The sequence below is a fragment of the Syngnathoides biaculeatus genome, chromosome 10 (genome assembly GCF_019802595.1).
Source record: "Syngnathoides biaculeatus isolate LvHL_M chromosome 10, ASM1980259v1, whole genome shotgun sequence".
Taxonomy (NCBI): domain Eukaryota; kingdom Metazoa; phylum Chordata; class Actinopteri; order Syngnathiformes; family Syngnathidae; genus Syngnathoides; species Syngnathoides biaculeatus.
The window spans coordinates 822,000-842,053 of record NC_084649.1 but is presented as its reverse complement, the minus strand read 5'-3'; the positions used below and the strand labels follow the sequence as shown (position 1 = coordinate 842,053).

Genomic DNA, 20,054 nt, shown 5'->3' with positions numbered 1-20,054 from the left:
TTCTGAAAAAGAAAAACTTTATTTTTAAAACTAAAAAATGTAGAAATTAACGAACAGGAACAAATATTTCAACAGTCATGAAGTCACTTGGACACACTCTGCAGCAAGGTGATGTTATCACCTTTTAACATGATCCTTCCTGAAAGAGAAAGGAAGAAATGTGTATTATAAATATATGTTAAAAAAGTAAATTATGTGGACATGGCACTGGAAAAAAAAACACATTGCGAGTGAAACCTGTCCCCAGCGGTAGTTTCTGATATGACCAATATAACGTTTTTACTTCATTTTTACATTCCTGTTGTAGTTCATGAACAGACAGCAAGTTCATTTCCTCAACTTAATTTTCATAATTCTGCTACACGTATTTTTTTAAAAAAACATTTTGTAAATTAATTTTTGGTTTATATCACAGAATGTTAAGTCTATAACCTCAAACATGATTATAAAAATATGTATCGTGTACTAAATAGTCCAGTTTTTGCTAGCACAATGCCTTTTTTTAACTCACCCCCCACCCAAATTTTATTTATTTTTTAAAATAGAATCGCGTATTAAATCGTGACCTTAGTGTATTGTTACAGCCCAGCTGGCTATGCTGCGAGGCCTGGTATAAATGGCCCAAAACTAAAATTTGAGCAAAAAGGCTCATTATTTTATACCGAGACAAGACCAACATGAAAGACTTCATTCTAATATTGTGAATACAGTGTGCCCTTACCCATTTCGCACTTCAGCGTTTGCGGGCCCGCATATTCAAGGATTTTGCTCTCTATACGTTTTTTTTTTTTTTTTTTTTAATGTACCGTATTTTCACAATCTTCGAGGTCTTAAATTTTCTTCTAAATAAATTACGCGACATATTAGACACGGTGCCTTACAATGTGGTGCACCTTATGTGCACTGAATTCCAACATTTGCAAACATCTGAATTGTCCAATAAAGTACTTAAACATACTGGTTATACTGTTAGCATGCATGCTAACACATGTTTTAGGTTGTATGTAAGCTACCATTTGATGGCAGTCACAAAGCAGTGAGGAATAATTAAATTTCACGTGTAACCAAAAGAAGTTTACATTGTGATGACTTTCTTTGTCAAAACCTATTTATTGCCTCTCTCCATACATTGGCTATATTGCTCCCTGTATGGCTTCAACATTTGACACCAATTCCTAGTCATTAGAACTAATTAGACATTTACGTACGTTAGGTCAGTTGCTCTTGAACTCCAAGCATCACACGCAACAGCCAAATCGGCGGTTTAACATGGTGTAAAGTACCCGCGGGCCGGATATTTTCTAAACCCAAGGTGGCAGCCCACAGATCGTTTATACGTACAAATACTACTTTTCACATAATGCAACAGTGACACACTGAGCACTAGGGTGCTTCATTTGAATATTTATTAGCATAGCAGTCGTTAGCATAACAGTAAAGTTAACTTTCAGATACCCATCAAAAATGCCAAAACAGAATGTGGACACTGAGAACCGGCGGTTTCAAACAAGGTAGGAGTCAGAGTACATGTTCATGGAGGTAGCTGGAAACCCTGGATAAATGCCACAGGTGAGCTGAGAGCGTCCCATTGTATCATTCACCAGGAATCGTGTGGTAAAGCCTTGAAAATGGAACATGTAATAAGCACCATCACGCGCAGTTAACCATCAGCCAAAGTTTGAAATCACCGCCAGGTCAAGGCATTTCTGATGGAGTTAGAAACTGAGCTTGGTGATTTGCCCGATCACACAGAGGTGCGATGGCTAAGCCAGGCAAAGGTACAACAAAGATGTTTCGAGCTTTGTGAGATTTGTCTGTTCTTGGACAGTAAAGGGAAAGACAACACAATTCTGAGATGAAAGGTTTCTGTGTGAAATGGCTTTTCTGTGTGACATTACGAGTCATTTGAATCCAATGAACTTGCAGCTCCAGGGTCAGGATCGTGTCATCTCTGATATATACAGTGCAGTGAAGGCATTTTGGTTCACTAGATTATATGCAGTCATTTTTTAATTTTTTAATGAACATCAGTCCGGCCCTGAGCTTGTAGGAAAAAAATTCTTTTACCCCTCCATCTATTTCACTTTGAGACCCCTAGTGTAAAGGTTCGGGACAACAACTTTTGATGTGTTTTTGCATTGGTATTCTGTATCGTGATTTAAGTGTTTTTTGTCCATTTCCTGTGTTCCAGCATTACAGGAGTATCCAGAATGATCCCAAACATCAGATTTAAAAGGTAGAAGTCACTTGTTCCACGTTCCTGCAACTGTGGTTGCTTGCTTTAGTCACTTTTTTGTTTGGGAGAATACAGTTTCCATCGATACAAAGCCAATCACACGGAAAGCACCCCACGAGTGAGGAGCTGAATCAATCCAGAGGATTTACTTAATCGATGTTGGATTGCAAAAGGAAGAATTGCAACACTCACTGAGCACCTTTCAAAATAGACTCTCTCCTCATGATCGGCTCGAATCTAAGTTTGACCACAAGTTTACGTTCAGACGGTTCCTATGTATATAAATCCTCACCCTGCTCGTAATCCAAATTGTTGTTACCCAAATGCAGGACAATAACAACAAACATTATACATAACCCTCTGGTAGACTGAGTAATTCAAATCATCTACTACTTTTCCTTTCAGCTTGTCCTGTTAGGGGTCGCCACAGCGTGTCATCTTTATCCATCTGAGCCCATCTCGTGCATCTTCCTCTATAACACCCACTGTCCTCATGTCCTCCCTCACAACATCCATCAATCTTCTCTTTGGTCTTCCTCTCGCTCTTTTGCCTGGCAGCTCTATCCTCAGCACCCTTCTACCAATATACTCACTCTCGCCTCTGGACTTGTCCAAGCCATCGAAGTCTGGTCTCTCAAACCTCGTCTCCAAAACATCCAACTTTGGCTGTCCCTCTAATGAGCTAATTTCTAATCCTATCCATCCTGCTCACTTTGAGGGAGAGCCTGAACATCTTCATTTCTTCCACCTCTAGTTCTTCTTGCCGTCTTTTCAGTGCCACCATATCTAACCCATACATCATGGCCAACCTCACCACTGTTTTATACACTTTGCCCTTCATCCTACAGACTCTTCTAAGTCACATGGAACACCAGACACCTTCCGCCAGCTGTTCCACGCTGCTTGGACCAGTTTCTTCACTTCCTTTCCACACTCACCATTGCACTGTATTGTTGGCCCCAAGTATTTGAAGTTGTCCAACCTCACTATCTCTTCTCCCTAAAGCTTCACTCTCCTCTCATTCATGCACATATATTCTGTTTTACTCGTCTCAAAATCTCCCGACATTTTGGAGGACTATCTTTTTTGCGAATTTATTAACTTGTTGTAAATTACATATGATGAGAAAACAAATACAAACATGAATTTTAACCAAATGACATCCACCCCTTTCACGCTGACCTTTAAAATATCCCACATTTTGGGATATTAAGACCTTTATAGAGTGACTTTAAAGGAGGACTTTGTCAAAAAAAAAATAGCAATGAGAGCACACATTAAAAGTAGATGAGGGTTCAGTGTTTCTTTTAATGGCAAAATAATCCAAAGATTTCAACTAGAAACATCTCCAAATTGGAAAGTATTATTGAAATTCTTTTCTCACTCAGACATTCCAATGACCACAGGAAAACTGACAGCCAATCAGCGTTTGCCACATCTAAAGTGCTTCCTGCTCTGACCCCATTGCTTGTAGATACTGTTTCACTGAATAGAGAACGTACACTATCTGGCATTTTGTGGCCGATTTTTGTGAAAAATATTTCCAAACAAAACAAAACTATATCAAGTAATTAATGATACTAATAATAATAGTAATTAAATTACCCCACGGGAGGTTAAAGAATGACAAATTTGGGTGTGTTTTCTCATTGTTACAGTTTGGGGCACAACACGTCGGCATCTTGGTCTTATTTTTCTTTTGGCTTGTCCCATTAGGTGTCGCCACAGTGTGTCATCTTTTTCCATCTAAGCCTATCTCTTGCATCTTCCTCTCCCTTCTCTCTCGAACATTGTCTCCAAAACATCCAACATTGGCTGTGCCTCTAATTAGCTCATTTCTAATCCCATCCAACCTGCTCACTCTGAGCAAGAACCTCAACATCTTAATTTCTGCCACCTCTAGTTCTGCTTCCTGTTTCTATCTCCTATGTCGTGCATCCTCTTCTTTAACACCCACTGTCATGTCCACCCTTAAAACATCCATCAACCTTTTCTTTGGTCTTCCTCTTGCTCTTTTGCCTGGCAGCTCCATCTTCAGCACCCTTCTTCCAATATACTCACTCTCTCTCTTCTGAACATGTCCAAACCATCTAAGTCTGCTCTCTCTAACCTTGTCTCCAAAACATTCAACTTTGGCTGTCCCTCTAATGAGTTCATTTCTAATTCTACCCAACGTGCTTACTCCGAGCGAGAACCTCAACATAATTTCTGCTACCTCTACTTCTGCTTCGTGTTGTTTCTTCAGAGCCACAATCTCTAATCCATACATCATGGCCAGCTCTTTCTGACCTTCTCTGTACTTTTCCACAAGCATCCTCAAGGCAAATAATGCATCTGTGGTACTCTTTCTAGGCATGAAACCATACTGTTGCTTGCAGATACTTCTGTCCTGAGTCTAGCCTCCACTACTCTTTCCCATAACGTCATTGTGTGGCTCATCATCATCACAGCCACCTCTCCAAATTGCTTCCATACCTCAACTGGTATGTCATCAGGACCAACTGTCTTTCCATTTTTCATTCTGTTAGTGCCTTTCTAACTTCCCCCTTATTGATCAATGCCACTTCCCGGTCATTCACGCTTGCCTCTTCTACTCTACCTTCTCTCCCATTTTCTTCATTCATTAACTTCTCAATGTACTCTTTCCATCTACTTAGCACACTACTTACACCAGTCAACATATTTCCATTGCTATCCTTAATCACCTTTACTTGCTGCACATCCTTCCCATCTCTATCCCTCTGTCTGGACAACCTGTAGAGATCCTTTTCTCCTTCTTCCGTGTCCAACCTGGTGTACATGTCATATGCCTCTTGTTTAGCCTTCGCCACCTCTACTTTTGCCCTACGTCGCATCTCAACGTATTCCTTCCGCCTCTCCTCAGTCCTCTCCATGTACCACTTCTTCTTCGCTAATCTCTTTCCTTGGATGACTTCCTGTATTTTGGGGTTCCACTACCAAGTCTCCTTCTCCTCTTTCCTATCAGAAGACAGCCAAAGTACTCTCCTGCCTGCCTCTCTGAATACCTTGGCAGTAGTATTCCAGTCTTGTGGGAGCTCTTCATGTTCATCGAAAGCCTGACTCAAGTCTTTCCGAAAGACCACACAACATTCTTTTTTCACAAGTCCTACTAGTTGATTCTCTGCTCTACCTTTGTCTTCTTAGTCTTCCTACCCACTACCAGAGTCATCCTACACACCACCATCCTATGCTGTTGAGCTATACTCTGCCCCACCACTACCTTACGGTTGGTAACCCCGTTCAGATTACACCATCTGCATAAAATATAATACACCTGCGTGCTTGTACCTCCACTCTTGTAGGTCACTATGTTCCTGTCTCTTCTGGAAATAAGTGTTCACTGCCAATTCCATCCTTTCTGCCCCTCATAGTTAGTTGCTGAATGTCATACTTACCCATCACTTTTTTCATCGCCCCTGTTTCCTTCGCCAATATGTCCATTGAAATCTGCACCAATCACAACTCACTCACTCTGGGATGCTCACGACTACTTCATCTAGTTCCTTCCAGAATTTCTCTTTCAACTAGAGGTCACATCCTGCATGTCCAAAATATATGTAACAATAATATTACTTCAGATTGGAGGGTTTATTGTACATAGATATTTTGGACAAAGTCCTCCTTTAACATGGACTTCCATACATGTAAAGGTGTGAATTTTATTTCATAAAAACACTGGTTTTGTCATGAGTGTCCAGAAAAGGATCCTCTGACAGTTACTTCAGTTTGAACTATTTTTGCTGTATCCACTTTGTCCATATTTGGCTCAGAACGCCTCTTTTCCTCTGATTGGTTTCCTGCATGTAGAAGAGCCACTTGTGAGAGCATGCGTGTAATGTTAATGGTGGTGCTGCTTCTAGAGCGCAGAGGTTGGCAAAGATCTTCACTAGTGACATAGACAAGGTTGGGAAATTTAAATGACCAGATTTCAGGCCTTTTGACCGAAAAAGCGTCTGACTCAGGAATGGATGATACTTTTTTTACATTTAGATTTCACGTTTACTGAGGCACCTTAGTCAATATAACATCCCAAATAGTACAAAATGCTGGTTTGGTAAAATAAGGAAACTTTAAGAAACAGGATTAAGTAAACTTACCCAGTGGCTTCCTGTTCCTTGTCTTCATGTGGACTTCCTCGGAATCCTCAAGAACCAAGTTCATGTACTCATCAAAGCCCTAAAGACATTGAACAGAACATTAATTACAAAACTGCAATAAAATAATAGGGTGATAAAACATTTATTGCCAGATATTTCTTCCACATTTTAAACAAAAGTGGAAGCACACATTTTATCAAGAGGAATATTGGTCATTAGAAATGCTGTCTTAATTATAAGGTGACAAGACACTAATTACATGATTTAAAATAAGTGCTGTGAAGAAGTGAAGAAATGGCTCCAAGCAGGTTGGAACAGCTGGTGGAAGGTGTCTGGTGTGTTATGTGACAGAAGAGTCTCTGCTAGGATGAAGGGCAAAGTTTATAAAACATTGGTGAGGCCGGCCATGATGTACGGATTAGAGACGGTGGCACTGAAGAAACAACAGGAAGCAGAAATTAAGATGTTGAGGTTCTTGCTCAGAGTGAGCAGGTTGGATAGGATTAGAAATGAGCTAATTACAGGCACAGCCAAAGTTGGATGTTTTGGAGACAATGTTCGTGAGAGAAGGGAGAGGAAGATGCAAGAGATGGGCTTAGATGGAAAAAGATGACACACTGTGGCGACCCCAAATGGGAGAAGCCGAAAGGAAAAGAAAAAGTGTTAATTGTATCCAGCTGACTTCATCACAAATGTCGTCTGAATGGAGTGGGACTCCAATTCAAAATGTACCAAACGTTGCTTTGATTTTATAATGTTGTAATTATATGCACAATGTCCATTCCAACACATTGCTTTCAATTACCTTTTCTCATTTACTCATTTTCTGCTATTCCTGTTGATTAAGTCAGGCGGTCCTGGCTACTGTTTCTCATGTCATTACAACATCCTGTGTTGGACGGGATGTAAAAGAATTTCAGACCAACATGAAAATTTGCTGCTCTTAGCTGTTCTCGACAAGGAAAGTTTGCACTGGCCCCAGAAGGCCAGTTTCTATACACAGGTGGCCACCAGAGACAGCAGCCCCAGGCCACTGTACATGTCAGACCCTGGTATCCATGAGGGCGAAATAATTTTCATTGTAATCCATTTTTTAAATTATGTATTGTATTTCAAAAGGATCAAAGAACACTTTGAAAGAACCTTATGTAAATTCACGAACAAAACTGTTTTGAAGACTTCCGAATTCATGTTTTCAAGACTACAGAATTCATCATCAATAAAGACTAGTGAGCCCATTCCAGAAGCAGTCTAGCAAGCAAGCCCAAGTACACAGAATAACTTGTTTAAGGATCATTTCCAAATCTTTTTTCTCCATACTTTGCCCTTTCGATCACTTTAGTAGGGATCAATCTTGATCTTGCCAATCAAGAAACCTTTGTTCTAAAACTTGTGACTCATCTGTCATTTACAAAATCCAATCTGGCCTTCTGATTGCTTTTGCAGATGTGTGTTTTGCTTTTTGTATGGCCTCTATATTTATTCCGTGAAAGTATTCTGCAAATGGTGGATTATAATACCTTCACACCTTCCCTGTGGAGGTTGGCAAACCATTTGTTCTGTCAATTTAGAAACAAATGGTGTTTTATAAATAATGGTCACTTTATTACAGTTGAATTATGGTATATTGCATTACACCGATATCACAGCAGACTCTGCGATGTGACCGTTACGCACAAGTACATTACGATGACGATGCTCAAACAATCTATTGTGTAGTCCTAGTAACTGTGCTTTACATGACTAGTGTAAGGATTGTACTGTATCAAATGTACTGTAGCAAAAAGTTAGAATCCATTAGTATACAGGAATTCCTCGGTCTATGACTAAGCTCTCTTGCCACAGTACCGATTTAACTCGAATTTCGACTTAAATCAGATTTCACCATTAAAAGCAAAATTTACAATGATGGCAGGGATTGGCTTCAGCATTCCCCTGACCCTCGTGAGGATAAGATTTTCAGAAAAGGATGGGTGTTAGTACTTCATATAAAAAAAAATAAATACATTAAAGTAAAAAACAAGATGTTTCACTTACTATTAGGGAAGGGAGGGTGGGATGGTGAAGAATGAAGTCAGGCTGCGCTCAGTTATTGCTAAGTAAGCAAGTACAGGTAGCCCTTGCTAGCGGTAAATTCCTCCTCAGCATCCTCTCCTTTCGGCTCTTTCAAAGTTAGGCAAATATGCCGTGCCTTTTCCATTAATGAACATGAGGCCAATATTATGCCTACGTTGATTCGGATGCTCAATCCATAACGTGAGTAATCTTTCCATCTCGGCAACAATTGAAGAACATTTGTTTTTTTTTTTTTTTTTACTTCACAAAAAAAGTTGGGTCGTAATCACTGTATCCCTCGTAGAGACGAAACCCTTTACGTGCGTTAAAAGACGGCCTTTGTCCTGAAAGCCCCACTGACACGAAAAGCATGAATTTTCGTATGTTTTTAATAATAAAAAAAAAAAAGTTGCAATGGACCCATAAATTTTTTTACCGCACAACATGATTTTGATGTGTATGGCTTTTTGTAAGTCCCGCCATGAAAATCCTCTCGAGGGATTTGTTTTGGAGAAAAAACAGGAAGTGACATTGTCAGAAAGAGCGGACTCAGGCGGTCTCATGTGTTTATACTAGTTTTACCTGCTGGAAGGTAGCTCTTTCTTCCTTCATGTTAGCCAAAATGTCGCCTCGTTGTATTGCTCGATATTGTTCAAACACTCGGGAGGATGGATTTACTCTTCATACTTTTAAAAAAGACCCGGTTTGTCGTGAAAAATAGATTGCACAGGAGCAAAGGACGACAGCTTCGTGGGTTCCAAATAACAGGTAGGTGTGTATAAAGTTATTAAAAATAATAATAGTTTGGGGGAGGGTACGTAGCCTCGTCCGTCGAGCACAGCTGCTGCCGGGGTGGCTCATACATACTGTCGGGAGTCTGTTAGAAGTGATCCACATATCTAAACATGGCTAGCAACGATAGGGTAATATTTACCCGGTCACTTCACTCAATTGTGAAATGTTCTCTTCTTCGAAAAGAGCTTTCGTGTCCCATAGCAGGTGCCACTATGTGTTTTTAATGGTGAATGTCCCAGTGTAACATCTGCTGATGACGTTGCAGGGACTATGGCTACCACTTGTCGAATGAGACTTCCACAACTTTGCGCATGGATGACACGCTCTCCGCTCATATGTATTTTTTCATATAGACATTGAAGGTAATCACGTTATATGTATTTTTCATCTATTTTACAATGTATATAGGGATGTCAGTTGGGCTTTAATAATAATCGCAATGGTCATCCAATTGAAGCCCAAGTCTTTATGTCTGTCGTGTCCGTTGGTGTTAATCCTTTCTCTGTTTTTTCTTTTATATTAAGGCTCGGTTCAACAGTCAAAAAAAAAAAAAAAAAAAACCAGCAGCTTTCTTCTTTTGGGCCATAATGTGTAAAAAGGTGGGCGAAAAGAGAAAATAAACTCCCAGCGCACAACCACAGATAAGCCATATGCATGAGTTAAGCAGAAACACTATTGTGCTGGAGCCATAATGGTGGACAAGACTCTGGTGTCGTAAAGTTGAAAGGTCTTAGGTCGAGACAGTCTGAAACCGAGAACTTCCTGTAGCTCATAGACTACGATGAGTGTGACAAATTATAAATAGCAATTTATTATTTGGGGTTAATTTCTCTTCCAGGTAAAAGAGCCATAACAGAATAAAGTCCTACAGTTGAAGTTGTACGTTTGAGCGGGACTTACAATGATGCAGCCTTCTATTCTGATGTTGACCTGTTCATACAACCACACCTGGATCCTTGAGCGCTGTGAATCAGTGAAGAGATAATTAAAATCGCACCGAATTATCAGCAGAATGGAAAGACATATACTTACGTTCTGGAGGTATCTGAAGATTAGGTTCTGATTAATGTGGTCAAAGAAATTATTTAAAATTACAGTGATAAAAGTTAACATAAAACTATGAAAATGTTCTGAATTTACAAGTACAATGTACATTTCTGTTAAGTCCCAGTTATTGTACTGGGTAAAATTCACATGTGGTGGTGATTATTTTGTACAGATTAAATTTGGACTGGTACATCTGCAAAAATTTGAAGTTCCGGATTTTTTCGTCATGAGGACTGTGCTCCAATGTTGGTTTCTGGATGTGTTAATCCATCTTTAACAAACAAATGTGGTCAGATCACATGCATTTAAAAGCCTGGTTTCAAAGGATTCAATGCAATATGCGCAGTGAATCTTAAGACTGTGGTAAAAATACAAGTGGTACATGGGTTCTAGTTGTACAAAAATGAAGCACTGCCAAAGTAATCGATCACTGGAGGTTGAGGCAGCACTCTCAAGCTTGTCCATGTGATGTCACCATTTTCACTGTGCCATATTGCCGGTCAAAAAGAGCTGCTCGACTGTGGGGGACATTGAACCGGAGCAGAATATACACAATGCCGGAGACTTGTTATGTTGTTGGTTGTTACAACAGACAAGACAGATATTCAAAGAGATCATTCTGTGGAATACCAGCTGAAAAGACAAGAAAAGATCGATGGATTTCAGCAATTAAACGTGACGGATGGTGCCCAACCAAATACACACTGTGTAGCGATTACTTCATTTCAGGTAGGAATTATTCTTCTCAATCTCAAATTTCCAAGTATTTATAATGCCAAGTTGGCTCATTTGAGAACAATGCGTAAAAAAAAAAAAAAAAAAAATGGAGGCGTCTCCAACGTACACGAAGCGTGTTTCAGCCACACGTTTATCTTCGGTAAACCTCTCCCCGACAGACTTTTTTTGTTCTCAAATGACTCAAATGCGTATTTAAAAAAGAAAATAAATCGTTGGTAACACAGGTCTACCAAAGGTCAATGTCGCCACAACGCGCTTCTGTGTACGGGGGATGAAGCCTATCTCAGCTGTTTATTTTCTTTTTTTAAATACGCATAGGACTCATTTGAGAACAATGCCTATTTAAAAAAAAAAGTGTCAGAAGTTTACAAAGTTTAACGTGTGGCTGCAACACGTTTTGTGTCGGAGCCGACTCGCTCTTTTTTTTTCCCCCAAGCATAGTTAATGAATGCGAGTTTGTGTAAAACCAGGGGTCATTTATTTAAATATTGGTATTTGTATTGAAAAGATCTGAGAGGCTCCATCACTATGTAGGATTTATTGTTGATGAAGAACAGATCCAGCAATGAAGTATTCATATGCGCCCAGACTTTTGTACGCTTTCAAACTCTTCTGTGTAAATCTCGACGACTTACTCACCAGATACGTGTAGATGCAGTTGTTCAAGACAAGCGGAAGCTGGTTAATAGTCCAATTTCTTATTGGCGAAAACATCGACTTTGGCATGAAATATGGGTCCTCTATGCCAAGAGTCTCTCATTTTTCCATGTATCTTTGTTTATTATCACCTTCTAAATGTTTTACAGTATCCGATAAAACTCTATGAGCATCGTGGTATAAGACGCATTTTCGCCTTGTCTCCAACCGACTTAGCATTGAAGAATGGTTTGACCGACACTTCTGGCCAGTGACGTAATTTGATTATGTAGGTGGACGAACTCTACAGAAAGAAACGCAGAAATGTCAGAGAGCTGGTGAACTGAAGCTGAAACAACAACTGAAACAAATGTGATACTTCAGACCTAGATGTGACTGGAGAATGCAGGAATTGTTTCTGTATGTGTGTAACTTGTTTGCTTCGCTTGTAGGGAACAGTGACATCATGCACGGTGTGATTACAACATCTATTATCCACTGTGATGGGTGCTCTCCAGACTTCCACTTATTACCTTTAATATGATTGAATTAAATTTTATGCTCACCATATTTTTGGGGTCAATCACCGAACAGCAGGTTTAAAAAAAAAAACAATACCTGATCCAATCACCTGATGGAGCATTGTATCTATGTGACATTTTTATTTATTCTATATACTCAGGTACTGTATCCTTTACTGCATCCTCAAAATTATTCTCAAGCATTTTACACAAAAGTTAAAACAATGACATCAAAGGGATTATTCGTGGAATTTGCCACTGACATAGGTTTATGTTAAATTAACAATACATGACAAACCATCGGTGCTACCTTACTGTAATCAAATTATTTAAACCTGTTATTCACATGCTTTCTCTAATGTTCTCAATTGTCCCAGCTACAGTGAAGAAAATAAGTGTTTGAACACCCTGCTATATTGCAAGTTTTTCCACTTAGAAATCATGGAGGGGCCTGAAATTTTCATCGTAGGTGCATGTCCATTGTGAGAGAGAATCTAAAAAGAAAAATCCAGGAATCACAAAGTATGATTTTTTTTAACGATTTATTTGTGTGATAGAGCTGCAAGTCAGTATTTGAACACCTGAGAAAACCAATGTTAATATTTGGTACAGTAGCCTTTGTTTGCAATTACAGAGGTCAAACCTTTCCTTTAGTTGTTCACAAGGTTTGCAAACACTGCAAGAGGGAATTTGGCCCACTTCTCCAAACAGATCTTCTCTAGATCAGACTGGTTTCTGGGGTGTCGCTGAGAAACACAGTTTCAGCTCCCTCCCAAAGACTTTCTATTAGGTTTAGGTCTGGAGACTAGCTAGGCCACACCAAAACCTCGATATGCATCTTAAGGAGCCACTCCAGGGTTTTCCTGACTGTGTATTTCAGGTCATTGTCACGTTGAATGACTCAGCCATGGCCCATCTTCAATGCTCTGACTGAGGGAAAGAGGTTGTTCCCCAAAATCTCACAATACACGGCTGCAGTCATCATCTCCTTAATATAATTCAGTCATCCTGTCCAATGTGGAGAAAAACACCCCCAAAGTATGATGCTACCACCCCCACGCTTCACAGTAGGCATGGTGTACTTCGGATGGAACTCATCAGTCGTCTTCCTCTAAACATGGTTAGTGGAATTATGACCAAACAGTTAAATTTTGGTCTCATCTGACCACAAAACTTTCTCCCATGACTCCTCTGTATCATCCAAATGGTCCTTAGGAGACTTAAAACAGGCCTTGACATGTGCTGGTTTAAGCAGGGGAACCTTCCGATCCATGATTTCAAACCATCACGTCTTAGTGTATTCCCAACAGTCACATTGGAAACGGTGGTCCCAGCACTTTTCAGGTCATTGCCCAAGTCCTCTCGTGTAGTCCTGGGCTGATTCCTCACCTTTCTAAGGATCATTGAGAGCCCATGAGGTGATAGCATGCATGGGGCTCCATTCTGATCGAAATTCACCATCATGTTTAGCTTCTTCCATTTTCTAATGATTGCTCCAACAGTGGACCTTTTTTCACCAAGCTGCTGGGCAATTTCTCCGTAGCCCTTTCCAGCCATGTGGAGTTGTACAATTTTGTCTCTGGTGTCTTTGGACAGCTCTTTGTTCTTGGTCACGTTACAAGTTTGAGTCTTACTGTTTGTATGGGGTGAACAGGTGTCTTTATGCAGCTAATGACCGCACACAGGTGCATCTGATTCAGGATAATACATGGAGTGGAGGTGGACTTTTAAAGTTGGACTAACAGGTCTTTGAGGGTCAGAATTCTATCTGATAAGACAGGTGTTCAAATACTTATTTGCAGCTGTATCACACAAATCGTTAAAAAAAAAAAATGATACATTGTGATTTATGGATTTTTCTTTTTAGATTATCTCTCTCACAGTGGACATCCACGTACGATGAAAATTTCAGACCCGTCCATGATTTCTAAGTGGGAGAAGTTATTTTCTTCACTGTATGTGGACAGGTGTTGTCTAGTTTGTGCTTTTTTGACTTTTCCTTTTTTTGGCCCACCACCACCACATTGCGTTGCTTGATGGCAGCATACTTGTTGTGTACATTATTCAGGTCCCTGATCAAATTTGGTGTGGTGAATAATTTAGCTGGAGTTCTCCACCCTGTACTTCAGTTGTGACTGCAAATCTATTACTCGTTAGAGACTCTGCAAAATCGTCCCACACAGACGTGTTTTTTCACGGATTGGGGAAAAAAAAACTACTTGCCACCAGATAGTTACAGTATTGCGCCAGAAGACAAGGCTACAGATAAACTAGTTATTGGATTCATATCCGACGAAGATATAAATGTCTTGTGTGGAGATCGGTATCGATAATCAACATCATTGCTCGGATCGGCGAATTAATGCATGAAAACTGATTGGCATGAAATGTTAATTCAGTATCTGTATGATTGTTCTACATGTATTGAGGAGTGAAGAAATAATGCCACCATATCATACAATTTTGATTTAATCAATAGAAACTGTCAGCTTTGAGGCTTGAATTACGCTGTCTCACATGACAGTATGCAATTTGAAATTTGCATTTTTCACCTCCAAAAACATTTAAAAGACAAACTGTGAATCGCAGTTTTACCGCGGTGACAGCTGACAATGGGCTTACACAGATGTGTGGTAAGTAGAACATGAAAGTGAAGCGATTACGTCAAAAGAGCAGGAACATAGCGGTTGCAAGATGGAACACCAAAATAAGGAAAAGATAAGATAGAAAATGGAAAAAATGTGGAACAATTTGATGATAAAATGTAAAGGCGGGCACCCATTCTCTCCCCCAAAGATTCTATGTTGTGGGATCTAAAGACAAAGTTGAACTTAACATGGTTCAAATCAGTGAAAATGTTCTACTAAACGGACATAACGTTATCTTTGCATTCTGCGTGGCGTAATTATGAGCACCAACAAATGTGGAAATTGTTTCTTACAAAAGTGACAAATACCATATAACGCAAAAGGTGCACACAAGTGCTTTCGATAAGTGTAGTCATTGGGTGCCGACATTACCAGTATGCTAACTAGACTAAATTTGATCAGTGGTACCGGCCGATAACGAGCATCTTATGTTTACCGGCTTTAATGTCATAAACAGTTCATCACATCAATTACGTCATTGGCTTCGCAAAAGATATTTACTCCACATCTCCATCGTGCACAGAATACAAAAGTGCGTTTATTTTTAGCCCTGGTGTGTGACTTTTGATGTGTAGAACTGTAAATATCAAAAGGCCACTCATTATTTAAAAAAAAAAAAAAAGTGGCATGAAAGAGAAAGACGGGTGAGAAACAACATGTAATGGACGGATCAGACTACACGACAAATTTGCGCTTTCATGATTGCACTGTGTCAGACTGCTACAATTAAATCTTGTATTCCGACACCAAAGAATCTCTTTTTTTTGTAACGATCACTGGGCTTTACCGTCAATTCAAATACAGATCAGAGATATACTCGTTACCATATGGTTAACAACACGAGTGGATCGTGCAAACTGTAATATAAGTAAATGGCAGTACAAATAAGTATGTTGGTGCTCATCGGTGCTAAAACCAGGATAGGACGTTCGTGTAAGGCTTGCTTGAGGTATAATCACATACTTTTAATATGCTATGGCTTAGAAGTAGGCAACAAAATGTAATATAGCCTAGCAAGCTAGTGCGAGCACTACTGGTTGTGTGTGAACACGCTTGTGTTGAGTCATGCTCTTAAAGGGGAAATCCAGTGCTTTTCACGTACAGTGTATCCAATAGGTCATGTAATGTGTACCCTATTTTGCAGGGATGAGAATGACCAATTTGGAAAAACACTGAAAATCTCTGTCGATGGGGTGGGGGTGAGCTCCTATCGGAACACAGAGTGCACAGCACTTTGCCGGGAATGTCCACTTTTTGTTTGTGTTCGGTTAGACATGTTGATACCGTTTTCGGTCCTATCTGCACGGTTACACTTTTTTCAAGCCATGCCCATCTGAAACAGTTTTTGATTCCAGCATCCTCATCAATTGCTCTCGCTCGATCTTCATCCTTTTTTCCTAACACTTTCGCCATCGTAAAACTATGAACACACCGTCGCTCAGTTCGCGCTATCACTTGGCTAACTAACAAGTTACATTGCGATTTCTGAGAACCGAGAACACATGTACATGGCAATGGTGAAACTAACCACTAACACGATTGGATCGTTATACTGTATAACTCTGTTGTCCAATCGAGTAATCTGCCACAAACGAGTTTTAATGTTCATGTCGCAAAATGCAAATATTTATACTATCGAGCAAGTTTGAACGGCATATGATAGTCATGTTAAATATTCGGATGATTCTTTGAGCGGAATGACGCATAGTCTGACTACTCCGAGGCCTACGTGCAACTTAAGTGCGTAAACAAAGGCCCCTGGGAGCTCCGGGCCGGCAGCCGCAGATGGTTCTCCGGACGGGAATGACGCGGAGTCTAACGAGCGAGCACCGGCGGCGGGCCGCGAGCCGAGCTTCCAGCCGGCAGAGGCCTTTAACCTAGCTTCGTGTTAGCGGAGAACTTTAGCCTAGCTTTGGCGTCCGGGGCTAACGGCCTGCACCGCCAGCTTCGTTAACCCCGGACATCGAAGCTCGCTCGTCAGACTCCGCGTCACTCCCATCCTAAGAATCTTCCGCGGCTGTCAGCCCAGAGATCCCTGGGGTCTTTGTTTACACACTTATGTCATGTGTAGCCCCTCCGAGTAGTCAGACTCCAAGTCATTCCGCCCGAAGAACTCATCCGAATATTCAACATTAATTAGAGCCACAGGTTAAAATCTGTATTAAAGTATTCCTCCGTCTTCCCGATCAACCGATATTGCTATTTCTTCATCAGATGAGGATAAATCAGCGCTGGGGATAATGTGTCCCATGTAATCCAGCATTTGGAAAAGCACGGTACACGTCACATATGCCCACATAGATCATGTGAATAAAAAAGGCAGCACCCCTGAAAATTTGTAATTGTCGATAAAAATCTTCTCAAAACACTAGAGAGGATTTAACATCACATTGTCAAAATAGGATACATATTACATGACCTATTGGATACATTTCATGCAAAGAACTGGATTTCTCCTTTAAGTTTCAGTGCATGTGAAGAAATGTCATAACAGTAAGTTGGCAAGTAAATTGTAGTGTTGGTTTGACCTGATTAGAATACATGATCTGACCAGAGATTTACAACCTTTATGGAGCCAAGGCTCATAGTTTGCCAGTGAAAAATCTCATGCCAAACCAACATGTCACAAAAAGTAGATACATTATTTCTGTGTGTACTTAATGCCATTTCATGGAAGATCATTGTTTTTTTCTGTCATTATGCCTCACAGGAATAAATAGACGAACAAAGATACATTATTTATTGTAACATATTTTTAAGCAATTAATTACACAGGTAAGTTTCTTTCAACTTGTGCCGTTAGGGGTCATTACAGCGTGACATCTCAGATGAACGCTCATATTTGTTTGGCAGTTTTTACGGCGGATACCCTTCCTGATGCAACCCCTGGTATACCAAACCATTGCCCTAATCACTGAGCTATGGGGACTCAATTAATTAAGTACACAGGTATATACAGTTAATATAAAGGTCATTTAAATAGATAAATTAGTTCATCTTGTGAACGTATCGCTGATCAGTCCTAAAAATCCTAAACGTGAAAATCCTGATCCTACCATACGATCTGTACCTAGCAGCAAAACCTTTGAGTCGAGTTGTTGAAAAACATGGCAAATGTGGCCAGAGAGGAATAAGAGGGGTCATGTACACAAATACAGGAATGCTTGGGTGATGTCCGATGAAAGAAAGTTTAAAATGTGTGAATACATATATGTTCAGTTTCTTTTGAGGTTTACATGTATTACTACTACTACGACTGTGAGATTAACCTGCAAAATATTTCTCCTCAAGATTATAGCGCTGGTCCTCAAATGCAGAAATGAAATTAATTCGTTTGGGGCGCAAAACTGACACAAAAGGAAATAGGTAATAATTTTAAAAATGTAAAATTAAGTAGTTGTGTAGTCACGCCGCGTTGCATCAATTTTACTAGTCTCTGATCGTTTGCATGGTGTATTTTTCCTGTATTTCAACAGTAGCTAGCAATAACAAACGTAGAAATATAAAATGTACCGTTTCGCATATTTTATCGTAAGCATTGCTCTCATTGACCGCGCGTCACACACATTCACTGAACGCTCATCTAATTGGAACATGTACTGATAAAGACCACCATCAACCACATTCCAATAGTAGATGTATGTTTCAGCGTTATTGCAGGCTGGATGAGACTCCCGTTTTCTTGTGCGTCAAAATTATTTAGCTACACCCGCGAAACAGTTAGCTTAGCCACTAAAGCTAAATAGGGGAGTTCCATGTCCTTCATCAAGAGACAAAAAAAGGATACAATTGGCTGAACCATAACCTTCTGAACCTTCTGTCCTTGACCTCTGTAAGCCATTCTTCAAAAGCGTTCTCAATTGCAGGTGAACGAAAACTCTTTGACTTGATGCACACGAGACAATTACGAACCGCATGCGTTGGCGTCAATGAACGGCTGGCTTCCGTTTGCTTGCAGTTGAGATAAAACAGGCTGTTTTTACAACAGCACCACCTCTGCTAGGATGTCATTATTACATGTAATTCAATTTCCGTGCACATGGGTGGGGGTGCACAAGCAAATGCAATCGGTAGGCCCGTTGCAAGCAAGGATAAATCCAGAGGGTTGCATTAGGAAGGGCCTTTGCAAAAAAATATTCATCTAAATAATCCCACACTGGATCGGTCGAGGCCCGGGTTAAAAAAGTTGCCCCCGGCACCGTTAACCTGCAGGGCACTGGTGGAAAATCAGCTACTGTGGGTCGAAGACAAAGAAGAGGAGGAAAGCGGACGTTTCGGCAGAAACAGAAGAGGAAACTAACAACTCTGTATGGGGAACTTGACTGTTGTGACTATGACAAGAAATAATCAGGAGTTGACTGACATGATGATTAGGAGAAAGGGTAATATACTGTGCATGCAAGAGAGCAGGTGGAAAGGCAGTCGGGCTCAGTTTAGGGGCAGGCTTTAAATTATTTCACCATGGAGTAGATGGAAAGAGAAATGGAGTAGGGTTTATTTTAAAGGAAGAGTTAGCGAAGAATGTATTGGAGGCTAAAAGAGTATCAGATCAAGTAATGACAAATTGAGAGTGTTATGTATAATGTGATTAGTGCGTATGCCCCACAAGTAGGGTTTTGCTAGAGTTGAAAGAGAAATTCTGGAAGGAACTAGATGAAGTAGTTCTCAGCATCCCAGACACAGAGAAATTTGTCATAGATGCAGGTTGTAATGGTCATGTTGGTGAAGAAAACCAGGATGAGGAAGAAGTGATGGGTAAATAAAGGAACTATCATGGTGGAAGACTTTGAAAAAGGATGGAAATGGTAGGAGTGACCACTCCCCCCCCCCCAAAAAAAAAAAAAAAAGGCAGCAACATAGGGTGACCTAAAAAAGCAAAGGTAGAAGCATTCAGATGGATTACATTTTGGTCATCTGATGTAATCTGATGAAGGTTACTGATTGTGAGGTAATGGTAGAGGAAAGTGTTGCTCGACAGCATAGGATGATGGTTTTTAGGATGACTCTGGTGGTGGGGAGGAAGATTAACAAGACAAAGGTAGACCTGAGAACCATGTGGAGTCTTCTTAGACTTGGTGGTGGAACCTTGGTAACACCCTATTATTATTATCATCCATCCATTATCCTCACGTGGTTCATAGGAGTGCTGGAACCAATTCCAGCTGTCATTTAGGAGGAGGCAGGGTACACCCTAAATTGGTTGCCAGCCAATTGCAGGTCACGTGTAGACGGAGAACAGTCGCACTCACAGTCACACCTA

At 40.3% G+C, this 20,054-nt stretch overlaps 1 protein-coding gene across 3 annotated transcripts; it reads right to left on the bottom strand.

Moving 5' to 3' along the window:
- snrpe (small nuclear ribonucleoprotein polypeptide E) lies at positions 1-18,770 on the bottom strand. Of its 3 annotated transcripts, none has more exons than XM_061833425.1 (5): positions 18,582-18,768; positions 10,237-10,263; positions 10,105-10,167; positions 6,355-6,433; positions 1-139 (listed from the first exon to the last, which is right to left on the bottom strand). In XM_061833425.1, exons 1-5 carry the CDS (start codon positions 18,633-18,635, stop codon positions 84-86), a joined length of 279 nt encoding a protein of 92 aa, XP_061689409.1. In that variant the 5' UTR covers positions 18,636-18,768; the 3' UTR covers positions 1-83. The 3 variants fall into 3 exon arrangements, with proteins under 3 accessions (XP_061689409.1, XP_061689406.1, XP_061689407.1); XM_061833422.1 differs by lacking the exon at positions 1-139 and adding an exon at positions 182-1,621 and having other exon boundaries at positions 18,582-18,770; XM_061833423.1 differs by lacking the exon at positions 1-139 and adding an exon at positions 5,863-6,054 and having other exon boundaries at positions 18,582-18,770.
- Between the last annotated feature and the right edge of the window lie 1,284 nt (positions 18,771-20,054).